Source organism: Heloderma suspectum, chromosome 6, assembly GCF_057233095.1.
Source record: "Heloderma suspectum isolate Gila_16-S chromosome 6, 16-S_ref, whole genome shotgun sequence".
Lineage (NCBI taxonomy): Eukaryota > Metazoa > Chordata > Lepidosauria > Squamata > Helodermatidae > Heloderma > Heloderma suspectum.
This window is the reverse complement of record NC_139463.1, coordinates 95108545-95134464: the sequence shown is the minus strand read 5'-3', so window position 1 is coordinate 95134464 and position 25920 is coordinate 95108545. Positions and strand designations below refer to the sequence as shown.

Sequence of the window (25920 nt, the reverse complement as noted above, 5' to 3'; positions counted from 1 at the left end):
CAGGCTTCCCCAATGTGGTGTCCTCCAGATAACTTGGGCTACAACTCCCATCACTCCCAGCCAACATGGCTGTTGACCATAAGTGGGGATTTTGGGGTTTGGAATCCAACACTTCTCAAGGGCACCGAATTGTGGAGAGTTGGTCTAAAGTGGCATATACAAAAATAACAAAGGGGAACAATAACAGTGTTTATCTTCAGAACATGACACTCCCTACACTTTCTGGGTACGTAGGGTATAGTTAAAATTAGCTATATTTCAACATCTTTTGAAGATGCCATTCAATATGCTTTTATAATTTATACACACATACCAATAATGTTCTTATTCTACAATGTTGTCTCATTAAAATATTACCACTGGGGAAAAATTAGGCCTTACAAAAAACAAAATCAAGCAGAACAAGCGATAACTGCTCTATTTTAATATCAACAATAAAGGTTTCATAAAGTTGGTGGTTAGACTCATGAACTAAAAGATTCCTAAATTGTCTCTCAGAAGGAATAGTTAAGCTCACCTACATGGAAAGCTCAAACAGAAATAACAGGCAGAACAGTGACTTTTTCTACATCCTCAGTCAGTAAGCCATTGTTTCGACACTGACTGCAGTGCTATGATTAGTCATTCAAATGACAAAATACATGCAGATGAAACCAAAGAAAAGTTAAGTCCTTACATAAGGTCTTCAAGCAAGTCCACTGGTGGTACTTCAGTAAAGGTTATTGAACTGGAAATGAAGCCACCATGAGAAGCAATGCCACCAACAATAAAGTCTCCTGACTTATAATACTTGTGAAGTGGAGGGTGTGGCTTATGAACCCTACAGTTAAAAACATGAGCCTTGCATAATATGTGAGGAAAGAGGACTAGCAGCCAGAACACTAAAATCATCATCTTGGATACAAGTACAGCTTCCCCCTCTAAATCCCCCTATTTTATTCTATCACACTGCCAGTTGAGTCTCTGTAATTACACAGCCTGAGCTGAATTGCTCTTTCTCCTGATAGGCCTGAACCCTGGAGCATTCAAAATCAGACCAGTGGATCCTTACCAGTTCCACATCACTCTAACTCTAATATGTACGGGGTATATTTATAATATCTTTCACAGTCTTTGCGATTAGTTTTGCTTGCGGCCACAGGTTTTGAGAAACAACAGAAGTGATTACAGTCCTTTTGATAACCAAACAGAAAAGGGATTATTAAGCCGGAGTTGTGGGAACTCTCTCTGGAATTGCTGGAGATAATTTGTCACATAGTCTGAACAAAAGTTTTCAATTCCACCTAGGGGTGCACTAAAGTCCCTTACCTGTCCTCGAAGCTTTTCGTGGTGGGGGGGAGGTGCTTCACTGCTCCCCCCGCGAAGTTCAGGCCGGGCGGGGGAGGCTTCCCGCCTCGCCCGGCCGAAATTCAGGCCGGGGGGAGGCTTCCCGCCTTGCCCGGCCGAAATTCAGGCTAGGGAGGAGGTGCCCCGCCTCGCCCGGCCGCGAACTAAAAAGTTAAAAAAAAAATGCCCCCGTGATAGGCTACGTGATGATTAACGTAGCCTATCACGGCTAGATCTGCAAAGTCAGCCATGATAGGTTACGTAAATCGTCACGTAGCCTATCACGGGTGACTTAAAAAAAAAAAGCGTGTACGCAAATAGCGTTGCCCTTATTTTCGCCGTAGTCTACGTAAAGGTTTACGTAGACTACAGCGACCAAATAAGGAACGCGAATGGCGGCTCCCTATGGGGGCCGCCATTATCCATACGCGCTTTTTTTTTTTTAAGTCACCCGTGATAGGCTACATGATGATTTACGTAGCCGATCACGGCTGACTTTGCAAATCTAGCCATGATAGGTTACGTTAATCGTCACGTAGCCTATCATGGGGTCGTTTTTTGTTTGTTTTATTGGAATGGTGGCGGCGGCAGCCGGTTGAAAGACTGGCAGCCGCTCCCGCCCCGGACGAAGACCCGCCGAACCACCGGCTGGACCCGCCGCCGGGAGGGACATTCGCCAAAGGTAAGTCCCATCCCAGGGCGGTACGGGGGGCAGGGGGGGTGCGGATAATTTCTCCCCAAAACTTGTTCGGGGGGCCGAACACGTTGGCGCTCGGCCCCCCGAAGTTTCGGGGAGAAATTCTCCGCCAACCCTAATTCCACCTTTGAGGACAAGGTCATTTGAGCTTAGAATGACAAACTGTAAGAAATGGACACCGGAAATAATAAGAGTACTAGTGGTGTCCTTAAATTATAGATTTACTAGGGATGTACGAAAGTCACTTACCTGATCTCACAGCTTGCTTCGCGGTGGGGGGGAGGGACTTCGCTTCTCCCCCCGAAGTTCAGGCCGGGGGGGGAGACTTCCCGCCTCGCCCGGCTGAAATTCGAGCCAGGGAGAAGCCCCCCGTCTCCCTGGCTGCGAACTTCAAAAAAAAAAAAAAAGGCCCCGTGATAGGCTACGTGATCGGCCCCCCGAAGTTTCGGGGAGAAATTCTCCGCCATCCCTAGCCCCGTCTCCCCAGCCATGAAAGAAAAAAGTAAAAAAACCAAACACACACACACACACATGATAGGCTACATAACGATTTACGTAGCCTATCATGGCTAGATTTCCAAAGTCAGCCATGATAGGCTGCGTAAATCATTACGTAGCCTATCACGGGTGACTTTGAAAAAAAAAGCGCGTACGCAAATTGCGGTGCCCCCCCCCGGGATGGGACTTACCTCCCTCGAATGTCCCTCTCGGCGGTGGGTCCCGGCGGTGGTTCGGGGGCGTTTCGGCGGGGGCGGCGGCTGGTCTTCCGACAGGCTGCCGCCGCCGCCATTACAAAGTCAATGTAATCATTACATAGCCTATCGTTACGTAAATTGTTACATAGCCTATCACGGGTGACTTTGAAAAAAAAAGCGCATATGCAAATGGCGGTGCCCATGGGTGCCGCCATTTGCGTTCCTTATTTGGGCCTGGGTAGTCTACGTAAAGATTTATGTAGACTATGGTGAAAATAAGGGCAATGCTGCATTGCCCTTATTTTCGCCGTAGTCTACGTAAATCTTTACATAGACTACCCGGGCCCAAATAAGGAATGCAAATGGCGGCGCCCATGGGCACCGCCATTTGCGTATGCGCTTTTTTTTTTTCCAAAGTCACCCATGATAGGCTACGTAACGATTTACATAGCTTATCACGGCTGACTTTGGAAATCTAGCCATGATAGGCTATGTAAATCGTTATGTAGCCTATCACGTGTGTGTGTGTGTTTTTACATTGACTTTGTAATGGCAGCAGTGGCAGCTGGTCGGAAGACCGGCCGCTGCCCCTGCCCCCGCCGAAATGCCGCCGAACCACCGCCGGGACCCGCCGCCGGGACCCGCCGCCGAGAGGGACATTCAGCCACGGTAAGTCCCATCGGGGGGGGGGGTGGCGGAGAATTTCCCCACCAATTTCGGGGGGCCGAATGCATTGGCATGCGGCCTCTCGAAGATTCGTGGAGAAATTCTCTGCCATCCCTGTTAGGCATAATTAGAAAAGGAATTGAGAATAAAACTGCCAATATCATACTGCCCCTGTACAAATCTATGGTACAACCACACTTAATCGTCACGTAGCCTATCACGGGGGCATTTTTTTAAAAAAAACTTTTTATTTCGCGGCTGGGCGAGGCGAGGCGCCTCCCCCCCCGGCCTGAATTTCGGCCGGGCGAGGCGGGAAGCCTCCACCCCAGCCAGAATTTCGGCCAGGCGAGGCGGGAAGCCTCCCCCCCCCAGCCTGAACTTCGGGGGGAGAGCAGCGAAGCGCCTCCCCCCCCCCACGAAAAGCTGCGAGACCAGGTAAGTGGCTTTCGTGCACTCCTAGTACCCAGCTACTAATGTGTGCGTGTGTGTGTGCATGCGTGAGCTGCGCGCTCAAGTTCAAAAGACTGCAGGACTATTGAATCTGTATTGTGCCAGTGTGAATACCTGTAAGGATCTGTGATAAAGTGCATGAAGTAGACCCTGGTGAATGAAGAGTTAATATTTGTAAGAAGGGCCGTGGCCATCTGCCTCTTAAAGCAGAGAAGAAAGAGAAGATATGTGGGGACAAGAAACCCCTGTTGTTGTTGGCTGTCACTGTTAAGATGGCTCACTGGCCATGCTGGCTGGGAATTATGGAAGCTGCAGTCCCACACATCTGGAGGGTGCAAGGTCGGTGAAAGCAGCTCTAGGCCTTCACTGCTTTATACTCAAATACACAGTTTAAGTTAATTCCTATGATGCTGTGTCTATTCTGAGTGGAAGGCAGAGAACACTAGTGAATCTCTGTTACAAGAGGATCCTGAGCTCCAGGTATTGGCACAGGAAATGTGTGAACATGGAGGAGCAACTTGGTTTGTTTAGCCTGAATCCCATTCCTCCTTGTTGATACTTCTTAGGGAAGTGGTAGGAGGGGTGGAACGCTGCTTGCTGAGCTTCTGCCTGAATATATGCTGATCCTTGCCACATCACCTACATCAAGGTTTATATTATAGTGGCTAAATAAAATGATATTTTGTGAGAAAGGAGATCAGAAGAGGTAGCAAATGGCACCTGCTGACTTTGTGCCCGACAGACAGAACGCTGGTGGGAGGAGAGGGGGAAGGAAACAAAAGTCTTCATGGAAGCCATACTCAGAGTAAGTCCTATGCCTATGTAGTGACAAATAGGCATGTGTCAACTCATAGGATAATTCCTTTAGCAAAACAATAAGGCTCAGATGCTTCATAAGGCAATACAGGACCTGGGGCATCTTTCCTTGTCCCAGGCATGCCATCCTCCCCATCTGGGTTTGGGCCTGAAAGACCAAGGAAAAATGTGTGTGCATGAAGGGTAAGTTGTAAGCAAACACAATTTGTGACATTGCACAACTGGGTTTGGGCCTGAAAGACCAAGGAAAAATGTGTGTGCATGAAGGGTAAGTTGTAAGCAAACACAATTTGTGACATTGTACAACATCATCACTGATCACAGGGTATGTCAGTTAAAGAATGGCCTTAGCTTCCAGTTTCCTGGCTTAGTGGAGCTTGAGCCAACACGAGATAGTGTTAACTCTGGTCCCAAACGGGCACATTTTGTTTAATCATTGGATAGTACTATTATTCTTCTATTTAAAAAAGCCTTGAATTGGTTTGAAGCATCATAATTCCCTAGTCTGTGCACCTATCCTTCTGAAATTTTGCATATTTCTTGCTTTGGGATACCTCTACGAGATGTGAGATTTTCATACAAATTGTCCAAGAAACCATGGGGGAGGGAAGGGGAAGCAGATCATACATACATATCATACATATCATGTGATAACTCCTCTGACATATGAACTTATTCTTCTGAAAAAATTTGGAGTTTTTTTGTTTGCATTTTTACTTAGGGATCCTTCTGGGCTGTCTCTCATTTTCAGAACTATGGTCCATAAGGAACATATGGGCATAAGCACATCCTCTTTGGGAGACTGTAACATATGCTTGTTCATATAAACACATGTGTTTATATGAACATGTTTTGAGAATAGGATTTCCAAGGGGGCAGAGTAGGTAAGTAGATTAGAACCAAGTATAGATGTATTAATAATTGTATATATAACTCTTTTTGTGTTTAGTAGATTTTATTTGTTTTATTATAAATACAAAATCTCACTTGTTGGTTTAATTTATTAATGCTACCAAATAGGAAAAAAACCCCTATTTTCTTGTTTCTTCTCCTGTATTGGGTAGAAGAAACCAATCATTAGAAGCATTGGGTAGAAGAAACCAATCCAATCAAGGAGACACCCATTAATTATATTGGGTGTCTCCTTGACCCAGAGTAAAAGGGTGGAAGCTGTGTGTCTCAGTGAGGATAACTGACCAAAGTGGAGGCAGACATCCTGAGAGGTTTCTCAGTTTCAACAAGTGGAAGCTGGAAAAGGTATAACCTCAGAGGAGGAACGTCACAGACCCTCGAACTGTCAAGGGTACTCCTGCACAGAAACACCTGCAAATATCATTCTGAAATTTGGCAGGCTTATTCCATCAGAAGGTGGAAACTATCCCTTCAATTTTAGTCCAGTTCTGCCAAGAAGTAATTAGAGAAAAAAGTGATCAGCAAATCCCTTTAAAACATTCAAAACATACAGTAAAGGCATGTAGCATACCCCCCCCCCCCCGCTTTCAATGACATTTGTCAGGGGTAGTCTCATTATTAAGGACTGTGACGACTGGAAACCATTATCCAATTCTCACCACATGAAAGAAGATACAGACTTTTTTTCCCTCCATGATAGTGAACAGGAGCCACAATTGCTCACATTTCTGATCCTTGACTTGGGTTCAATACAAAGCAGTTGGACTCCAAATCTTTCTGAACCAAATCTGGCTATGTCACAAAGTGACAAACTGGGGTCTGAGCCAAAGCTTGAAACCAGTTATAGCTTTAACTTCAACAATGAATTACCAATAGATGCAAGAAATACACACATTTACGCAATGGCCACACATTTAAGGTAACAAACTTTTTGGTTCCATAGATAAAGCTGCATTGAATGTTAAAGAACATTAACTGTGATGTTTATATACAGGCATCTCTACACCAGCCCAAAATCCTGTATTTAAAATGGAGCTTTCTGCTTCCGTTTTAAATGCAGGATCATGACGACTCCCTTTTTCACGTGCTTCCTTTCCCCCACCCCCTTCCCCCTCCTTCTCCCAATATCTGAGTCTTCCATTATCTTTCATGCATCTCGCTCCTCTTCTTGCCGCTTTTACTCTTTTCTCAGAGGAAACTGAAGCGGAACACGGGGTAATTTGATAGCTCATTATCTGCAAGGGCATTTAGTGCAGGAGATGCCTTGGATGGATACGGCATCATGTAAAGATCCCACAAACTTCTGAGAAGGAGCAATCTCAATAGCAGGATAAAAGCTCCTTGTGAAGAAAGCCATCCCCCGTCCCCCCGTATTAGATATATAATTAACCATTCAGGCAGAAACGTGTGGAGCCACAATCATTTCATCATTTCATATATTATACTTACTTCAATTAAAATACTCTTTACAGGAATTCACCATTGTCCAATGAAATAATTACTCTTTAAAAACTGTGGTTGCAATCTACTAATAACCGCATCCTACCTGGTTAAACCTGCTCTGCCATGTTATTATATCCTCATTGATGGTGAATGCTGGGCCTGAGGGAGCCTGGGGTTCTACCCTCCCAACTTTCATCTGATGAAAGGATTGGTTTCCAGAAACAATCCAATTGATAATATCAAATCCAGCTACTAAATTCCTATTCTGGTCAAAGGAAATCTTGTCCCCAGCACTGTTGTTGAATGAGATTCCTTTGAGAAAATGATGGAGCTAGAAGGAAAAGGCAAAGGAAACAATTGAGAAAAGGTTGCAGTTGCATCTAGGAATGTCAGAGGAATCCATTTGGGGAGGGGGAGCTTGGCAAGCTTTTGCTGGCTCACCCCTCCTGGGCTCTGACCTGACATCCATCACATGGCCTAACTTCACCTGAAGTGAATTGGGTCAGCTGGTGGATCTTTCACATTTGCAAGGTGCTGGTGGCAGTGGAGAGTGGGAGGGGAGTGCAATGGCCCATGGCCCACACAACCATCCCTCTCTCTCTCTGCCGGAGCCAACTGGTTGCATGGCAATGGTGCAGCAGTGGCAGTGGAAGGTTGAGAGGGAGTGTGCCCCCCTCTCAGCTTCCTGCTGCCACTGCTATGCTGCCGCTGCTGCACAACTAACCCTCTCTCTGTGCCAGGACTAGGGATGTACAAAAGTGACTTACCTTTCGTGGATTATGTTGATGGTGGTGGCGGGGGAGTAGATACTGAATCTACGTAAATATTTACATAGACTATGATGGTGAAAATAAAGGGGAATGCAAATAGCATAGTGGGCGCTATTTGTGTCCCTTTTTGATTCACCGTTTTAGCCTACGTAAATCTTTACATAGGCTAAAACGGCAAATCAAAAAGGGACGCAAATAGCGCCCGCTACGCTATTTGCATTCCCCTTTATTTTCGCCATCATAGTCTATGTAAATATTTACGTAGACTAAGACGGCCAAAAATAAGGAACGCAAATGGCGGCGGCCATAGCCGCCACCATTTGCATACGCGGTTTTTTTTTTTTTAAACCCAGCCATGATAGGCTACATGAATCTTTACGTAGCCTGTCACGTCATTTTTTTTTTTTATCCCAGCCATGATAGGCTACGTAAATCTTTACGTAGCCTATCACGTCTTTTTTTTTTTTAACAAGACTAGAAATGGCGACGGCGGCAGCTGGTCAGAAGACCAGCCGCTGCTGCCGCCGCCGCTGCCGGAGCCGCCGCTGCCGGAGCCGCCGCTGCCCGCAAGATCCACCCCAGGTAAGTCTCATCCCAGGGGGATCCGCGGGGGGTGGGCGGGGGGGGCAGGCTGTTCCGCCATGGAGTTCGGAGGGCCGAATGCACTGGCATTCGGCCTCACCAAGATCCGTGGCGGAATTCTCTGCCATCCCTAGCTGAGACCAACCCTGGCCGGAAGAGAGGGGGTCAGCTGTGCCAGAGCAGTGGCAGGAACTATTTTAATTTCTTTTTTCTTCCATAAATGTGATCACAAATTGCGTTTAAGAAAGAAGGAAAAAGTTCCCAGTTTTCAGGATGAAATCCCCGGTCAGCTCACTAAGGCAAGTTGAGCTGGGGAATCTGTCAGGCCCCCAAAGGGCTGGATTTTCCTGCAATGGACATCTCTAACTGCATCTTTCAGACTAAGATGTACACAGTTCTGTTTTCAGGCTAAAGTGTCTACAGTTCCCATATAGGAGGTTCAGAAATGAAATCACTGGTGAGGATAGGAAGCAAAAGGAAAATGAGAGTGCAGGAAGTGTTTGGGGATGGGGAGACAGTTGGCTATATATGGGGATTGTTCTGACATCCAAGATACGGTACATTTCCAAATGATGTTGTTAAGCCCTTTACCTGCCACAGCTGTTGATTCTGAAGCTTCAGTCTCTCTCCATCCCTCATTGCTCTCTGCATGAGTCTAGATGAGGACAAGGCCTGTGCAGCATGGGCTACAGCATAGACAGCATTGTAGATGCTGTAGCTGTGGCCAGTCATGCTCATTTCAAACATAGTCCCAGGAAGGCTGTCTAGCTTCTCTTCCCCTGTGCAAATATCCTCATCTACTTTGTCCACAACTGTATCTGGGAATACACAGCCAAAGGCCTGTTGCCAGAAATCTCTGATAAAACCATCACCTTTTGGGTTGGAGGGGTTTTTGTTCTCAATATATGCTTTGAATCCTGGTAGATCGCTGGAGTGAATTGCGAAGGACAAAGCACCATGGATTATTCCTGCATCCCAAGTCCTTTGATGGGCCAATGAAGTGAGCTCCATCTGGGCTGTCATAATCCACACTTTACCTTTTGGTTTATTTGCCACATGTTTCGTAGTGGACAGATACGGAAACCATCTCAGAAGCACCATAGCATAAGATTCCCCATAGGCCACCACTATGTTGGCTGTGCCACCCATGACTTCATCTTGTATTTTTGTGCCTTGATCTAGTATGTCATAAAATGTATTGTCCAAATTAAATCTGGGCATTCTTTCTATGAAGGCAAAGCAGATACCACCCTGGGAAAACAGTGGGACTACAATTTGCACAAATCTTTCTCCATTGTCATTATCCATAACAATGACCCCAATCCATGTCCACCTGAAATGCAGAAGCAAAGAGAGAATTCCCACATACTGAAGATCTTCCTTGGGGACCATCTGGTAGAAGGAAAGGCCTGGAGTTTTATCATCCATCACTGGAGGGGAGCCATATATGAGCTAAAGAGAGATTGGGGAAGGGGTAGTAAAATATCAACACCACCAGCAGCATTTATGTAGCATTTTCCTATAGAAGTTTCGTAAAGGCCAATTGCTTACTTTTAAGCACATTTCTTAGAGTGGACATCTGTGCAGTCACTAAAATGGGATCTATAGCTGTTCAGAGCAGCATTTTGGAAACAACATGTAGAACTCAGAAGAGCCTGCAGTCCCTGCCATTGTTTGGGGACACCCCATGCCTCTGCATGGCTCAAGAGCAGGACTGAGGCTCTCTCCTCAGTTAGATAGAAACTGCTGCAGAAGTCAAAAGATATCCATCCATCAGGGAAGGAGGATTTTGTTGTGTGATTGTACAAAGGACCACTCATATACCAACAGTTACAGGTAAGCAACTCAGTTATAGGTGCAGATTAAAAAAAAATGTGACAGACACCACAGCAATGAGTCTACCACTTAATAGCATCAGGTCCAGGACCTCAAAATTCCAGGACCCTAGGTAGGAAAAGATATTGGCAATAATCAATAAGCATGGCCACTCAGCACCAGTAAGGTGGCTTGTGTTGGTTACAGATAGCAGATATGTCATTCCTGATAATGTACAACTAAAAATGAACTGTTTCTTTGCTCATTTGTTAAACCAACCAAAATATGGATTTGTCAAGAATACATCCTGCCAGAATAATCATTCCTCTCTTCTTTTTAAAATAAGTTTACTAGTTTGGTGTATTGTTGGAATGCTGTGGATATGATTCATCATTATTCCAGCAAACTATCTGATAAAGTCCCACATTATATTTTGGTTAGTAAACTGGTTAAATGTTCACAGGTCCGGTGAGGTCAGGTGACTGGAAGTTACGTGGGGAATTCCTGCAAAGGGCTTTACCCTTTTAATGAAAATAAATAGGCATTTTCCCTATGACCTGAGGCTTATGGAGACCGACGAGACTGATGGTGGGTGCGTGGAAAGGATTTTTTGGCTGTACTTAACGGAATTATTTATGTAAGTTTGGGGAGCCAAAAAAAATGGGAGCATGGGGACGGTGGAACGGGGCGGCCCTTGGTTCTGCGGAATCCTCGCAGAGCGGAAGCACTTGGTGAGGATTCCGGGGGGGGGGGAGGAACGGATCGCCTCCCCCCCTGAGGATTCCCCACCAGAATGGATGGTGGGGAATCCGTACATCCCTACAATATGGACAGGAATGGCTAAGATACCTACATAGGTGCATCATTCCAATGGAGTGTGTCAGTGCACATAGTCCTTGTTAGCAAATTCCAAGTTGTCTGTTGAGGCAATACATAACAGAGGTACATTCTGCTGCAAGGTAGCCAGACTGGTTCTCTGGCTCCAACCGGAATGATGCTAATGCGTCATGATAGGCAATGAAGACCTCCAACTAGCAATATTTGTATCACCAAAACTCAAGCTCATTGAGTTTCTCCAAATCCCCCTTGAAGCCCATTCCAACTCATGTCCATAGCAGATTGTGAGCTTTTATGTTTCTTTCAACATGAAAATGTATGTGTATTTTTCAAAATGTATGCTTCACTGAATTTTTTGAAATTTACATATTTTTCTCCCATTACTTAAAGCATGTTTATGTATATTTTTCTTTTCTTTCTTTCTTTTGAATTTATTTTTAGTTTATTTTTATAAATGAAATAAGCACTACCAGCAACATAATCAGAATCTTCAGTTTCCAACATTACAGTATTCGGGGGCGGGGGGAGGATAGCAAAAGAAGGAAAAGGAAAACAAAGGATTATATTAAACTTCAATAAGAACAAACCAAATATCCAAATATTAATCCAATTGCAAATTATACCTATACAGCATTCTTTCAAACATTGCAAGTATTATTATATAAATCTTCAGTCCGCTGCACCACAAATGGTAAACCTTATCTTTCAGTATTATAACCTCAGTCTTATGGCAAAGGAATGGGAGCAAACAGTCCATTTCCATTGGCCATATATTACCATTCACTTAATGCGTATTAATAAACATTAAAGGTTTAGCCAACAATAAATAGTAGTAATAATAATCCCATAGTGATATTAATAATAATAATAATAATAATAATGGGGGAAAGTTTAAGAAAAATAAAAAACAAAAAACAAAAGCAAATAATTTGTATATTTAAGTAATATCATATCTAAAATATATGTATATGTGTACACACACATACACACACATACACACACAAATAGGCATTTTATTACAATATAACACAAAAAAGGAGAAAGAAAACAGAAATATGCAAACATCTACTCTGGCATACTGCCTAGACATCTTATCAGCTATAGCTCAAACAGCACTTGAAAAGAACAGTAAAGATGGCTAAATTCCAACTCTGGAGGCTGAGAGAGTTGATTCCCTTGTTTTAATTTTAATACCAATTAAAAATGATTCTGCAGCATCAGGATCCAAAAATCTTTTCATCTGGCCTTTAGAAAGAATGCAAAATGTAGCTGGATATTTAATATGATATTGCAGGTTAATTTGCTTTGCCAAACTTCTCGCCTTGGTGAATTGCCTTCTTCTGTCAGAGATTTCTTTAGTATAATCAGGAAAGAGCATAATCTTGTCATTTGCTGGTTCCCACCAAAGCTCACCTAGTTCTCTTGCCAAACGCATACGATACTTTTTGTAGAGACTTGTGAAAATTGAACAATAACAGTCCCAAAAGTCCCTTTAGTGCCACGGATTGAACCAGGAACACAATATGCATGCTCAATATCAAGTAAAAATATCAGATGGTAAAGCAAATAGCTCATGCAAAAGTTTATCCATAAATTCAGCCAAACCTGTACCAGTAGCCACGTCTTTAATACCAAGGATATGTAGATTCACTCTACACGTGAAGGCCTCCAGTTGAGAAATTCGAGCAGACAAAATGTGTGTATATTTTTCAATAGTACACATTTTTTGATGTGCATTTTTCAAACAGTAATCCCCCAGTACCACTTTCTGGACACAGTGTGACAGAAAGGACCAGAACCACTGCAAAACAACACCTGAAGCCCAGCCCTGCCAAGTGGTCCAGAGGGATACTGTGGTTGATGGTATCAAAAGCCACTAAGAGAAAACTAAAATGGTCACACTAAAATTGTCATGCCACCACCTTCTCACTCACCTTAACCAAGAATAGTGCGTTTGAAGCTGGCCTATAGTTAGATCTTCTGGGTCAAGGGAAGATTTCTTTCATAAAGTATTATTCCTGCTTCTTTTAAGAAGAGGGAACAACCCCTCACACAAAGAAACATTAATCACTTCCCTTAGCCAAAAAATCAGTTCCAACTTGGCTGATTTAATCAGCCAAGAAAGGCAAGGGTTGAGTACACAGGTGGTGGCCCTCACCACTCCATTTACCCTGTCCATGTCCTCAAGATCCACAAGCTGATAGAATCCAAAATGACTGAACAAGTGGTTGCCAAGTTTTCATCAAGTACTTCTGTCTATGCTCCTGTATGTTCCATATCCATCATCCACCTCTGTCCTATTGCATTTTCTGTGCTTTTGGTGCCAATTAAGCATGTCTTTCATTCATGATACATCTGTAGTGTCTGCATCTGTCCTTCTGAAATTGTGCAGGTTTCTCAACTAGGGCTACGTCTATGCTGTATGTCATTTTCATATCAACTGCCACAAAAGACATATGCTGATAAGCACATCCTTTTTTGTTGTTTTTGTTTTTCAAACCCATGAACTGTAAAGGCTGCTCTTGCACAAAAAACCTTGGATCTATTCATCTGAAACTTGGCAGGGTTGGCCCTTCAGAAGGGGTAACTATCTCTGAAAATTTCATCCCATTCTTCCAGGAAATAAAAATGTTCCTTTCAAAACAACAAAATCTAAGGGCATATGGCACAACCCTTCACCTACTTGTCTGATATTTGGTAGGCATAATTATCTCATAAGAGGCCACTCTGCCCGTAAATTTCATCCATTACTGACAAACAGGAAAAGACTAATCTTTTGGTGATTTCCAATGGTAATCAGAGGGAAGCATAAAGATATGGATTTCCCAATCAAGATTAAGATTCAGACTCAAGTTGAAGTGGATGGCCTCTGATTCTGTTTCTGTTGAATCAGCCCATTTTCCAAATAACTGAATTGACAACTGAACCAAAAATTTAGTCATTGCACTCCCCAACAGACACTGACAAAATCAGAGAACTCTGTAACAACAACAACAACAACTTCTGTTGTGGTTCACAGCTGGAATCTATGAATGAATGATAAAGACTGATTTTCCTATGCTGGATAGGGGGTTCATAAAAAACAAGATCCATCTAAATGGTTTCTTCTCCAATCCACAAAATGATATCGGGAAGGTCCAAGAAAGTGTGGATGTAGCATTCATTTTCCATAGTCCACACAGACATGGAGAGGTGTCTTACCTGTGGAATTTTATAGATATCCAAAAGAGTTGCCACATGCATGGAAATCTGGGATTCAAGTCCCCCAATGACTGCTCTTAGGTTATTTTGGATGTCACACATATAGTTGGGTATGGATACCAATCTCTCCAGTGCTGATATAAGTAGCAGTGTGGCATGATAGGTCCTTCTTGCATCGTCATAGCTGTCATAGATGCTAAATCCCAAGGTGAGATTGGGCAATATCTGAGGACTATCATTAATTTCCTTTACTGCAAATGCCAAGGCCAGAATGTGCTGGTAGTTCTTAGGCAGAACACTACAAACAGAGTTACATTCTGTATCAGAAGGCTATTCCACAATTGGTTTAATTATTGACAGTGTGTTCTATGGTGCTGTTATTATTATTATTATTACTACCGTTATTGTGTTCTTGAGTCACTCATTAGTCTAAGGCAGGCTTCCCCAATGTGGTGTCCTCCAGATAACTTGGGCTACAACTCCCATCACTCCCAGCCAACATGGCTGTTGACCATAAGTGGGGATTTTGGGGTTTGGAATCCAACACTTCTCAAGGGCACCGAATTGTGGAGAGTTGGTCTAAAGTGGCATATACAAAAATAACAAAGGGGAACAATAACAGTGTTTATCTTCAGAACATGACACTCCCTACACTTTCTGGGTACGTAGGGTATAGTTAAAATTAGCTATATTTCAACATCTTTTGAAGATGCCATTCAATATGCTTTTATAATTTATACACACATACCAATAATGTTCTTATTCTACAATGTTGTCTCATTAAAATATTACCACTGGGGAAAAATTAGGCCTTACAAAAAACAAAATCAAGCAGAACAAGCGATAACTGCTCTATTTTAATATCAACAATAAAGGTTTCATAAAGTTGGTGGTTAGACTCATGAACTAAAAGATTCCTAAATTGTCTCTCAGAAGGAATAGTTAAGCTCACCTACATGGAAAGCTCAAACAGAAATAACAGGCAGAACAGTGACTTTTTCTACATCCTCAGTCAGTAAGCCATTGTTTCGACACTGACTGCAGTGCTATGATTAGTCATTCAAATGACAAAATACATGCAGATGAAACCAAAGAAAAGTTAAGTCCTTACATAAGGTCTTCAAGCAAGTCCACTGGTGGTACTTCAGTAAAGGTTATTGAACTGGAAATGAAGCCACCATGAGAAGCAATGCCACCAACAATAAAGTCTCCTGACTTATAATACTTGTGAAGTGGAGGGTGTGGCTTATGAACCCTACAGTTAAAAACATGAGCCTTGCATAATATGTGAGGAAAGAGGACTAGCAGCCAGAACACTAAAATCATCATCTTGGATACAAGTACAGCTTCCCCCTCTAAATCCCCCTATTTTATTCTATCACACTGCCAGTTGAGTCTCTGTAATTACACAGCCTGAGCTGAATTGCTCTTTCTCCTGATAGGCCTGAACCCTGGAGCATTCAAAATCAGACCAGTGGATCCTTACCAGTTCCACATCACTCTAACTCTAATATGTACGGGGTATATTTATAATATCTTTCACAGTCTTTGCGATTAGTTTTGCTTGCGGCCACAGGTTTTGAGAAACAACAGAAGTGATTACAGTCCTTTTGATAACCAAACAGAAAAGGGATTATTAAGCCGGAGTTGTGGGAACTCTCTCTGGAATTGCTGGAGATAATTTGTCACATAGTCTGAACAAAAGTTTTCAATTCCACCTAGGGGTGCACTAAAGTCCCTTACCTGTCCTCGAAGCTTTTCGTGGTGGGGGGGAGGTGCTTCACTGCTCCCCCCGCGAAGTTCAGGCCGGGCGGGGGAGGCTTCCCGCCTCGCCCGGCCGAAATTCAGGCCGGGGGGAGGCTTCCCGCCTTGCCCGGCCGAAATTCAGGCTAGGGAGGAGGTGCCCCGCCTCGCCCGGCCGCGAACTAAAAAGTTAAAAAAAAAATGCCCCCGTGATAGGCTACGTGATGATTAACGTAGCCTATCACGGCTAGATCTGCAAAGTCAGCCATGATAGGTTACGTAAATCGTCACGTAGCCTATCACGGGTGACTTAAAAAAAAAAAGCGTGTACGCAAATAGCGTTGCCCTTATTTTCGCCGTAGTCTACGTAAAGGTTTACGTAGACTACAGCGACCAAATAAGGAACGCGAATGGCGGCTCCCTATGGGGGCCGCCATTATCCATACGCGCTTTTTTTTTTTTAAGTCACCCGTGATAGGCTACATGATGATTTACGTAGCCGATCACGGCTGACTTTGCAAATCTAGCCATGATAGGTTACGTTAATCGTCACGTAGCCTATCATGGGGTCGTTTTTTGTTTGTTTTATTGGAATGGTGGCGGCGGCAGCCGGTTGAAAGACTGGCAGCCGCTCCCGCCCCGGACGAAGACCCGCCGAACCACCGGCTGGACCCGCCGCCGGGAGGGACATTCGCCAAAGGTAAGTCCCATCCCAGGGCGGTACGGGGGGCAGGGGGGGTGCGGATAATTTCTCCCCGAAACTTGTTCGGGGGGCCGAACACGTTGGCGCTCGGCCCCCCGAAGTTTCGGGGAGAAATTCTCCGCCAACCCTAATTCCACCTTTGAGGACAAGGTCATTTGAGCTTAGAATGACAAACTGTAAGAAATGGACACCGGAAATAATAAGAGTACTAGTGGTGTCCTTAAATTATAGATTTACTAGGGATGTACGAAAGTCACTTACCTGATCTCACAGCTTGCTTCGCGGTGGGGGGGAGGGACTTCGCTTCTCCCCCCGAAGTTCAGGCCGGGGGGGGAGACTTCCCGCCTCGCCCGGCTGAAATTCGAGCCAGGGAGAAGCCCCCCGTCTCCCTGGCTGCGAACTTCAAAAAAAAAAAAAAAGGCCCCGTGATAGGCTACGTGATCGGCCCCCCGAAGTTTCGGGGAGAAATTCTCCGCCATCCCTAGCCCCGTCTCCCCAGCCATGAAAGAAAAAAGTAAAAAAACCAAACACACACACACACACATGATAGGCTACATAACGATTTACGTAGCCTATCATGGCTAGATTTCCAAAGTCAGCCATGATAGGCTGCGTAAATCATTACGTAGCCTATCACGGGTGACTTTGAAAAAAAAAGCGCGTACGCAAATTGCGGTGCCCCCCCCCGGGATGGGACTTACCTCCCTCGAATGTCCCTCTCGGCGGTGGGTCCCGGCGGTGGTTCGGGGGCGTTTCGGCGGGGGCGGCGGCTGGTCTTCCGACAGGCTGCCGCCGCCGCCATTACAAAGTCAATGTAATCATTACATAGCCTATCGTTACGTAAATTGTTACATAGCCTATCACGGGTGACTTTGAAAAAAAAAGCGCATATGCAAATGGCGGTGCCCATGGGTGCCGCCATTTGCGTTCCTTATTTGGGCCTGGGTAGTCTACGTAAAGATTTATGTAGACTATGGTGAAAATAAGGGCAATGCTGCATTGCCCTTATTTTCGCCGTAGTCTACGTAAATCTTTACATAGACTACCCGGGCCCAAATAAGGAATGCAAATGGCGGCGCCCATGGGCACCGCCATTTGCGTACGCGCTTTTTTTTTTTTCCAAAGTCACCCATGATAGGCTACGTAACGATTTACATAGCTTATCACGGCTGACTTTGGAAATCTAGCCATGATAGGCTATGTAAATCGTTATGTAGCCTATCACGTGTGTGTGTGTGTTTTTACATTGACTTTGTAATGGCAGCAGTGGCAGCTGGTCGGAAGACCGGCCGCTGCCCCTGCCCCCGCCGAAATGCCGCCGAACCACCGCCGGGACCCGCCGCCGGGACCCGCTGCCGAGAGGGACATTCGAGGGAGGTAAGTCCCATCCCGGGAGGGGGGGTGGGGGGAGGCAGAGAATTTCACCACCAATTTTGTGGGGCCAAATGCGTTGGCATTCGGCCACCCTGAGATTCGTGGAGAAATTCTCCGACATACCTAGAACAAACTAAGATTAAATCAAACTGAGATTAGATCTGAAGCCTCAGCCACAGACAAGCAAACTGGGGCCAGTTCTACACCTTGTGTCATATCAAAACAATCCCGTCATGGTGATATATCCCCCTTGTGCAACTACAGTGGCGAGAAAAAGTTTGTGAACCCTAATGATAATTACATAAATTCCATAGTTTTACTAGGGGTGGACGAAAGTCCCTTACCTTTCGCCGAAGCGTGTTTGCGGTGGGGGGGAGGCGCTTTGCTGCTCCCCCTGCAAAGTTCAGGCTGGGGGGGGGAGGCTTCCTGCCTCGCCCCGGCTGAAATTCAGGCCGGGGGGGAGGCTTCCCGCCTCGCCCCGGCCAAAATTCAGGCCGGGGGGGAGACTTCCCGCCTCGCCCGGCCGCGAACGCGAAAGTTTTTTAAAAAACAAACAAACGCCCCCTGATAGGCTACGTGACAATTAACGTAGCCTATCACGGCTAGATTTGCAAAGTCAGCCGTGATAGGCTACGTCAATCGTCACATAGCCTATCACGGGTGACTTTAAAAAAAAAAAATCACGTACGCTAATGGCGGCCCCCATAGGGAGCCGCCATTCGCGTTCCTTATTTGGTCGCTGTAGTCTACGTAAAGATTTACGTAGACTACAGCGAAAATAAGGGCAACGCAAATAGCATTGCCCTTATTTTCGCCGTAGTCTACGTAAATCTTTACGTAGACTACAGCAACCAAATAAGGAACGGGAATGACGGCTCCCTATGGGGGCCGCCATTATCCATACGCGCTTTTTTTTTTTTAAGTCACCCGTGATAGGCTATGTGACGATTTATGTAGCCTATCATGGCTGACTTTGCAAATCTAGCCATGATAGGCTACGTTAATCGTCACGTAGCCTATCAGGGGGCGTTTTTTTTTTCTTTGATTGCAATGGTGGCGGCGGCAGCCGGTCGAAAGACCGGCTGCCGCTCCCACCCCGCTTGAACACCCGCTGAACCGCTGGCCGGACCCGCCGCCGGGAGGGACATTCGGCGAAGGTCAGTCCCGTCCCGGGGGGGGTGCGGGGGGTGGGGGGGATTCGGAGGATTTCTCCCCGAAACTTGTTCGGGGGGCCGAACACGTTGGCGCTCGGCCCCCCCGAAGTTTCGGGGAGAAATTCTCTGCCATCCCTAAGTTTTACTATGATAGCCTTTGTGAGTCAAAGCCAGTTTTTCCCTAAATATCCAATAGGATTTATATTAACTAATTCCTTGTCTTGTGAAATAAAACGATGCATAAATAAGGCAAACAATTGGTACTTAATAGTCAGGGTATGGTAGGGATGGCGGAGAATTGTGCCACGGATCTCAGTGAGGCCGAATGCCAGTGCATTCAACCCCCAGAAATCCATGGCGGAACAAAGCTCCCCACCCCCCACCCCGCAAAAGTTGCACAAAATGGAGCACCTACCTGGTGCCGTTCACTCTGCTTTGCAAATGGCAGCTGCATCTGCGGCCGCCATTCGCTTCACGATTTTTCCCATGATAGGCTGTGTAAATACTTACGTAGCCTATCACGTCTAATGCAAGGATGCCATTTGCGTCCCTGTGGAGGCCGTGATAGGCTATGTAAATATTTACATAGCCTATCACGGCAAAAAAAGGGAATGCAAATGGCGGCCACCGTAGCTGCCGCCATTTGCATTCTTTTTTTTTTTTTGCCATGATAGGCTATGTAAATATTTACGTAGCCTATCATGGCAAAGAAAAAAGGACGCAAATGGTGGCAGCTACGGTGGCTGCCATTTGCATTCTTGCGCAGCCCAGCAGCGACTGGATGTTGCTGCGGGCAGCCCCAGCCGGCGGCTCTGTGGAGTCATCACAGAATAGAGCCAGCCGGTGAGGATTTCAGGGGGAGGGATGGAGTGCCTCCCCCCCACCGCGGATGTCATGAAACGAAACAGGTAAGTTGTTTCGTACATCCCTAGGGTATGGTCAAAAGTAAGTGAACTCCTGGTTGCATCAGCTCAAAAGGGGAATAATTAGAATCTGGTATTTAAGAGGTTAGGTTGATCTTCAGGGGTGATTTTGGGAGGCTCCATCCTATAAAATAATCAGAAACTTTGTGAGGTTGTGTGGAAACATGTCTTGCCATGATCAAAAAGCATATCTGAGGACCTCAGAAAAGCAGTTATTGCTGCTCATCAGTCTAGAAAGGGTTACAAAACCTTTCTAAGGATTTCGGGCTCCACCATTCCACTGTCAGACAGATAGTATACAGATAGACAAGGTTCAAGACCACAGTTACTCTACTCAGGAGCAATCGTCCTACCAAAGTCTTCCAAGAACAAACCTGCACATCATGCAGGAAATCAAAAAGAACCCCAGAGTAACATCCAAGGATCTGCAAGCCACTCTCACCTTGACTAACGTGAACAATTGACTGATTGCTGATGACTCAACAATCAGCAAAAGTCTAAACAAGAATGGTATTCATGGAGCTTCAAATCTTCGAATTTTCAAATCTTCGAAGATCATGCCTGAATTAGGAGGGAAAAAAAAATCGCAGAGAAGCCACGATTCTTCGAAGATAACACCTTAATTAAAAAAATTAAAATTCGAAGTGGGGTTAGGGATGGACGAAAGGGACTTACCTGGTCCCGCAGCTTGCTTGGCGGTGGGGGGGAGGCGCTTCGGTTCTCCCCCCGAAGTTCAGGCGAGGGGGGGGAGGCGCCCCATCCCTTGCCACCGAAATACAGGCCGGGAAGGAACGCCCTGTCTACCTGGCCGCAAAAAAAAAAGGAAAGTAAAAAAACAACAACACACACCCATGATAGGCTATGTAACGATTTACGTAGCCTATCACGGCTAGATTTCCAAAGTCAGCCATCGTGATAGGCTATGTAAATCATCATGTAGCCTATCACGGCTGGCTTTGAAAAAAAAAGCGCATACACAAATGGCGGCGCCCATGGGGCGCCGCCATTTGCATTCCTTAGTTTGGCACATCTAGTCTACGTAAAGATTTACATAGACTACGGTGAAAATAAGGGAACGCTATTTTTTTTTACATGCTTTTTTTCCCCCAAAGTCACCCGTGATAGGCTACGTGACGATTTATATAGCCTATCACGGCTGACTTTGGAAATCTAGCCGTGGTAGGCTACGTAAATCGTTACGTAGCCTATCACGGGTGTGTGTGTTTTTTTACTTTCCTTTTTTATTTTGCAATGGCGGCGGCAGCCGGTCAGAAGACCGGCCGCTGCCACTGCCAAACCACCGCTGAACCGCCACCGGGACCCACCGCCGAGAGGGACATTCACACGAGGTAAGTCCAATCCTGGGGGGGGGGGCGGCAGAGAATTTCACCACCAATTTTGGGGGGCCGAATGCGTCGGCATTTGCCCTCCCAGAGATTCATGGAGAAATTCTCCGCCATCCCTAGTGGGGGGTAGAAGGGGGTAAAACTTAGTCTCATTTGAAGGGATAGAACAACCCCCTGCTGAATGCAGGAAGCCTGATTCCCAGGTGGTCGCCCAGCCAACTACTGACCGGGGACGACCCTGCTTAGCTTCTGAGATGAGATAAGCGCACGCACATCCAGCCCTTTGCTTGTTGCTGAGGAAACATTGAGTGCTGAGGAAGCTATGCGATCAGTAGCTGGAAGATGACATGGGGCCATCGAGAGCTGTGAGCATGGTGGGCGTGGAATCAGCAGAAACAGGAAGAGTTTCTGATCCTCCAATGAGAGCCTCCATCTTTAAGAGCAGGAAAATAGCACAGGGCTCAAGTGTGAACTGAGGTCACGCATTTGATGAAGCACCGCAATGGGGAAAATGGGTGAGTATAGATAATCACGTTTTAATGAGAGAGCGTTTAACCCGACAGGACATCGAATTCATTATGATGGTGGGTGCAATGTACGTCAGCCCTGGGTGTTTAACATTTTATTTTCCTTTACATTTACAAACTTCTATACTTGTGCATACCCAGGGAGTTCCCTGATTATCTAGAAACCACTCCCTTATTTTTGGATGTCTCTGTTTCACTTCAAAATTGATAGCTACTTGATGACACAACTACAGTATCAACATGAACAATGGTAGCATAAATAATAGCAAAGGATGCAGAAACTTACATTTTTCTATCTTTTCTTTCTTACTAGTTGTTCCCTGTTGTTCAACTTAGGCCTCAGTACAATAATGTAGCATTTGGGGAAAAAGATGCAACCCAGCAGGCCAACTTTCTAAGGTAGAAAAGATTTCCACAGCTACTATGTATTTTCCCTTGGAACTCAGGTAGGCTGAAACAAAGGAGAACCAAACACTGCAAAAGTGAGAACATTTCAACTAGGGATGTACGAAAGTCACTTACCTTTTGTGGATTATGTTGATGGTGGGGGGGAGGCACTCCATCCCTCTGCCCTGAATCCTGGATGGGGGGGAGGCACTCCATTCCTCCCCCCCCGGAATCCTGGCCGGCCAGCTGTGCTCCGCAGGGATTCTGTGGAGCCGTCGGCTGGCTCTGCTAGCAGCCAGACATCCGGCCATTGGCTAGCAGGGATGCAAATGGCGGCGGCCACAGCCACCACCATTTGCATCCCTGCAGTCAGCTGTGATAGGCTACGTAAATCTTTACGTAGCCTATCACATCTTCTTTTTTTTTTTAAACTGGAAATGGCGGCGGCAGCCGCTGCTGCCGCACCGCCGCTGCAGCTGCCACCGCCAGGAAGATCCACCCCAGGTACGTCACGTCCCAGGGGGGTGGGGGGGAAGACCGTTCCACCACCGATTTCAGGGGGCCGAATGCACTGGCATTCGGCCTCCCCGAGATCCATGGCAGAATTCTCTAACATCCCTTATTTCAACATGCTGAAAGTGAGAAAACTTGGCTTCATTGAAACTGTCAGGTAGCTTCCTGGCAAAGAAAGCCACAATCAAAAACACAATTGACAGGAAAGCACATATAACCCAAGACACAGTAAAACATAGTCACAGACCCTTGGTTACATTCCAGTACTATCTCCTTAGCTACTGAGTACATGTCAACATCTGGGAATGGGGAGAAGTTGCTAGCCACACAGCACAGATGTCTACTTGAATAAGTGAGCAGGAAAGAACAACTGAGCTGGCCAGTCTTTTCCCCACCCATTTTCTCATCTTGGATCCTGGCCTGGTGGCCATGAGTGCCAGAACCACTGTGACAGTTTTTGCTAGCACGCAAGAAACAGCCACTGAGAAGATGATGCCAAAAGCAGTTTGTTGGAGGAGACACGTCACCTTCTGAGAACAGCCAATAAACAGCAGTGCAGAAAGGAAGCAGAGGGGGAGGGAGATCAGGAGAGTGTATGTTAGGTCCCGGTTGTTGGCTTTGACTACGGGAGTGTTGTGGTGCTTCATAAATGTTCCTAGCCCCAGAGCTGTAATCAAAGAAAAGGAAAGAGCAGAAAAAGCTGAACTGATCCCTAATGGTTGTTTGAAGGACAAAAATGTTACAAACTTGGGAATACAGACATCCTGTATGTATGGTTCTTGCTTGGATAGTTTCTGTCTGCACATTCATAACAGTCACACATGTCTGAAAAATAATAGTTGTCATCTTAATTTCAAAAACTTGCCATACAACTTAACAAAATCATGCAACTGTTTCTCTCAGGCAAGTAAAACACCTCTTAATGCATCAAACCTGCTCCCAGTTCACCTCCCCAGTCTGCAGTTTGTGAGCTCGAGGCATGGGATTTTATTTCTTAGCAAGTATTTTATTAGAATTAGTTCTATTTATGCAGTATATTGGTCCTCCTGGTTTGCCATTTCAGGAAGGGCCTGTGTTAGCTCTCAGGCACTGTCCTTTCAGCGTATCTCTTTTGCTGTACCTCCAACATTGGAAAACCACCAAAGAGAAGGCCCTATCTCATGCCACCACTCACTGTACTTCCTCTAATGGTTAGAAAAGACCATTATAAGACTGTCACGTCCAACTGGCCCCTGCTCAATGCAGGAATCTAAGTCAAAGCATCCCTGACAGATGGCTGTCCAGCCTTGTCTTGAATGCCTCCAGTGTGGGAGAGCCCACCACCTCCCTAGGTAATTGGCTCCATTGTTGTATTGCTCTCATGGTCAGGAAGTTTCTCCTGATGTTTAGCCGGAATCTGGCTTCCTGTAACTTGAGCCCATTATTCCGTGTCCTGCACTCTGGCATGATCGAGAAGAGATCCTGGCCTTCCTCTTTGTGACAGCCTTTCAAGTACTTGAAGAATGCTATCATATATCTCCTCTTCTCAAGGCTAAACATGCCCAGTTCTTTCAGTCTCTCTTCATAGGGCTTTGTTTCCAGTCCCCTGATCATCTTTCTTGCCCTCCTCTGAACCCTCTCCAGCTTGTCTGCATCCTTCTTAAAGTGTGGTGCCCAGAACTGGACGCAGTACTCCAGATGAGGCATAACCAGATAGGGATGGGGGAGAATTTCTCCCCGAAACTTCGGGGGGCCGAGTGCCAACGCATTCAGCCCCGTGAAATCGGTGGTGAAATTCTCCGCCCCCCCACCCCCCCCGGGATGGGACTTACCTTTCACAAATGTCCCTCCCGGCGGCGGGTCCTGGCGGCGGTTCGTCAGGTCTTCGTCAGGGGTGGGGGCGGCAGCCGGTCTTTAGACCGGCTGCCGCCACCGCCATTACAAGGAAAGTTAAAAAAAAAAACCACCCCGTGATAGGCTACGTAACGATTAATGTAGCCTATCACGTCTGACTTTGCAAATCTAGCCGTGATAGGCCACGTTAATCATTACGTAGCCTATCACAGGGGTGTTGTTTTTTTTTCGCGGCTGGGTAGACGGGGTGCTTCTACCAGGCCTGACTTTTGCCGGCGAGGGATGGGGCGCCTCTCGCCCGGCCTGAATTTCGGCCAGGCGAGGTGGGAAGCCTCCCCCCCTCGCATGAACTTCGGGGGGAGAAGCGAAGCGCCTCCCCCCCACCGCGAAAAAAGCTGCGGGACAAGGTAAGTCCCTTTCGTACATCCCTAGTTGAGTAGAGGGGAACTAGTACTTCACAGGATTTGGAAGCTATGCTTCGATTAATGCAGCCCAAAATAGAATTTGCCTTTTTTGCAGCCACATCACATTGTTGGCTTATATTCACCTTATGATCTACAGCCATTCCAAGATCCTTCTCGCCTGTAGTAATTTTGAGCCAAGTATTTCCCATCTTGCAACTGTGCATTTGGTTTCTTCTTCCTAGGTGCAGAACTTGGCATTTATCCCTATTAAATTTCATTCTGTTGTTTTCTGCCCAGCACTCCAGCCTATCAAGATCACTTTGAATTGTGTTTCTGTCTTCCAAAGTATTAGCTATCCCGCCCAATTTTGTGTCATCTGCAAATTTGATCAGCATTCCCTGCACCTCCTTCTCCAAGTAATTAATAAAAATGTTGAAGTGCACTGGGCACAGGACTGAGCCCTGTGGTACCCCGCTCATTACCTCTCCCCAGTTTGAGAAGATCCCATTGATAAGCACCCTTGAGTCCAATTCTGTAGCCAACTGTGGATCGACTTGAGAGTTGTTTCATCTAGCCCACTTTGAGCTAGTTTGCTAATCCGGATATCATGGGGCACTTTATCGAAAGCTTTGCTGAAGTTGAGGTATATTATGTCCACAGCATTCCCACCGTCCACAAGGGAGGTGACCTGACCAAAACATGAGATCAGATTCATCTGGCAGGATTTGTTCTTGACAAACCCATCTTGGCTTCAAGTAATCACTGCATTGTTTTCAAGGTGTTTACAGATGGATTGCTTTATA

The 25920-nt window shown here is 45.7% G+C and overlaps 1 protein-coding gene across 1 annotated transcript in view; it reads right to left on the bottom strand.

Moving 5' to 3' along the window:
- The window catches only part of LOC146341902 (vomeronasal type-2 receptor 26-like), a 28888-nt gene extending 19382 nt beyond the window's left edge, over positions 1-9506 (bottom strand). The window contains exons 1-4 of the mRNA XM_084807742.1: positions 9159-9506; positions 7109-7336; positions 5848-5898; positions 3949-4034 (exon numbers count right to left, since the gene is read on the bottom strand). Of these exons, the coding sequence (XP_084663868.1) occupies positions 3949-4034; positions 5848-5898; positions 7109-7336; positions 9159-9506 (713 nt within the window). The remainder of the gene's footprint in view (positions 1-3948; positions 4035-5847; positions 5899-7108; positions 7337-9158) is intronic.
- Positions 9507-25920: the final 16414 nt, after the last annotated feature.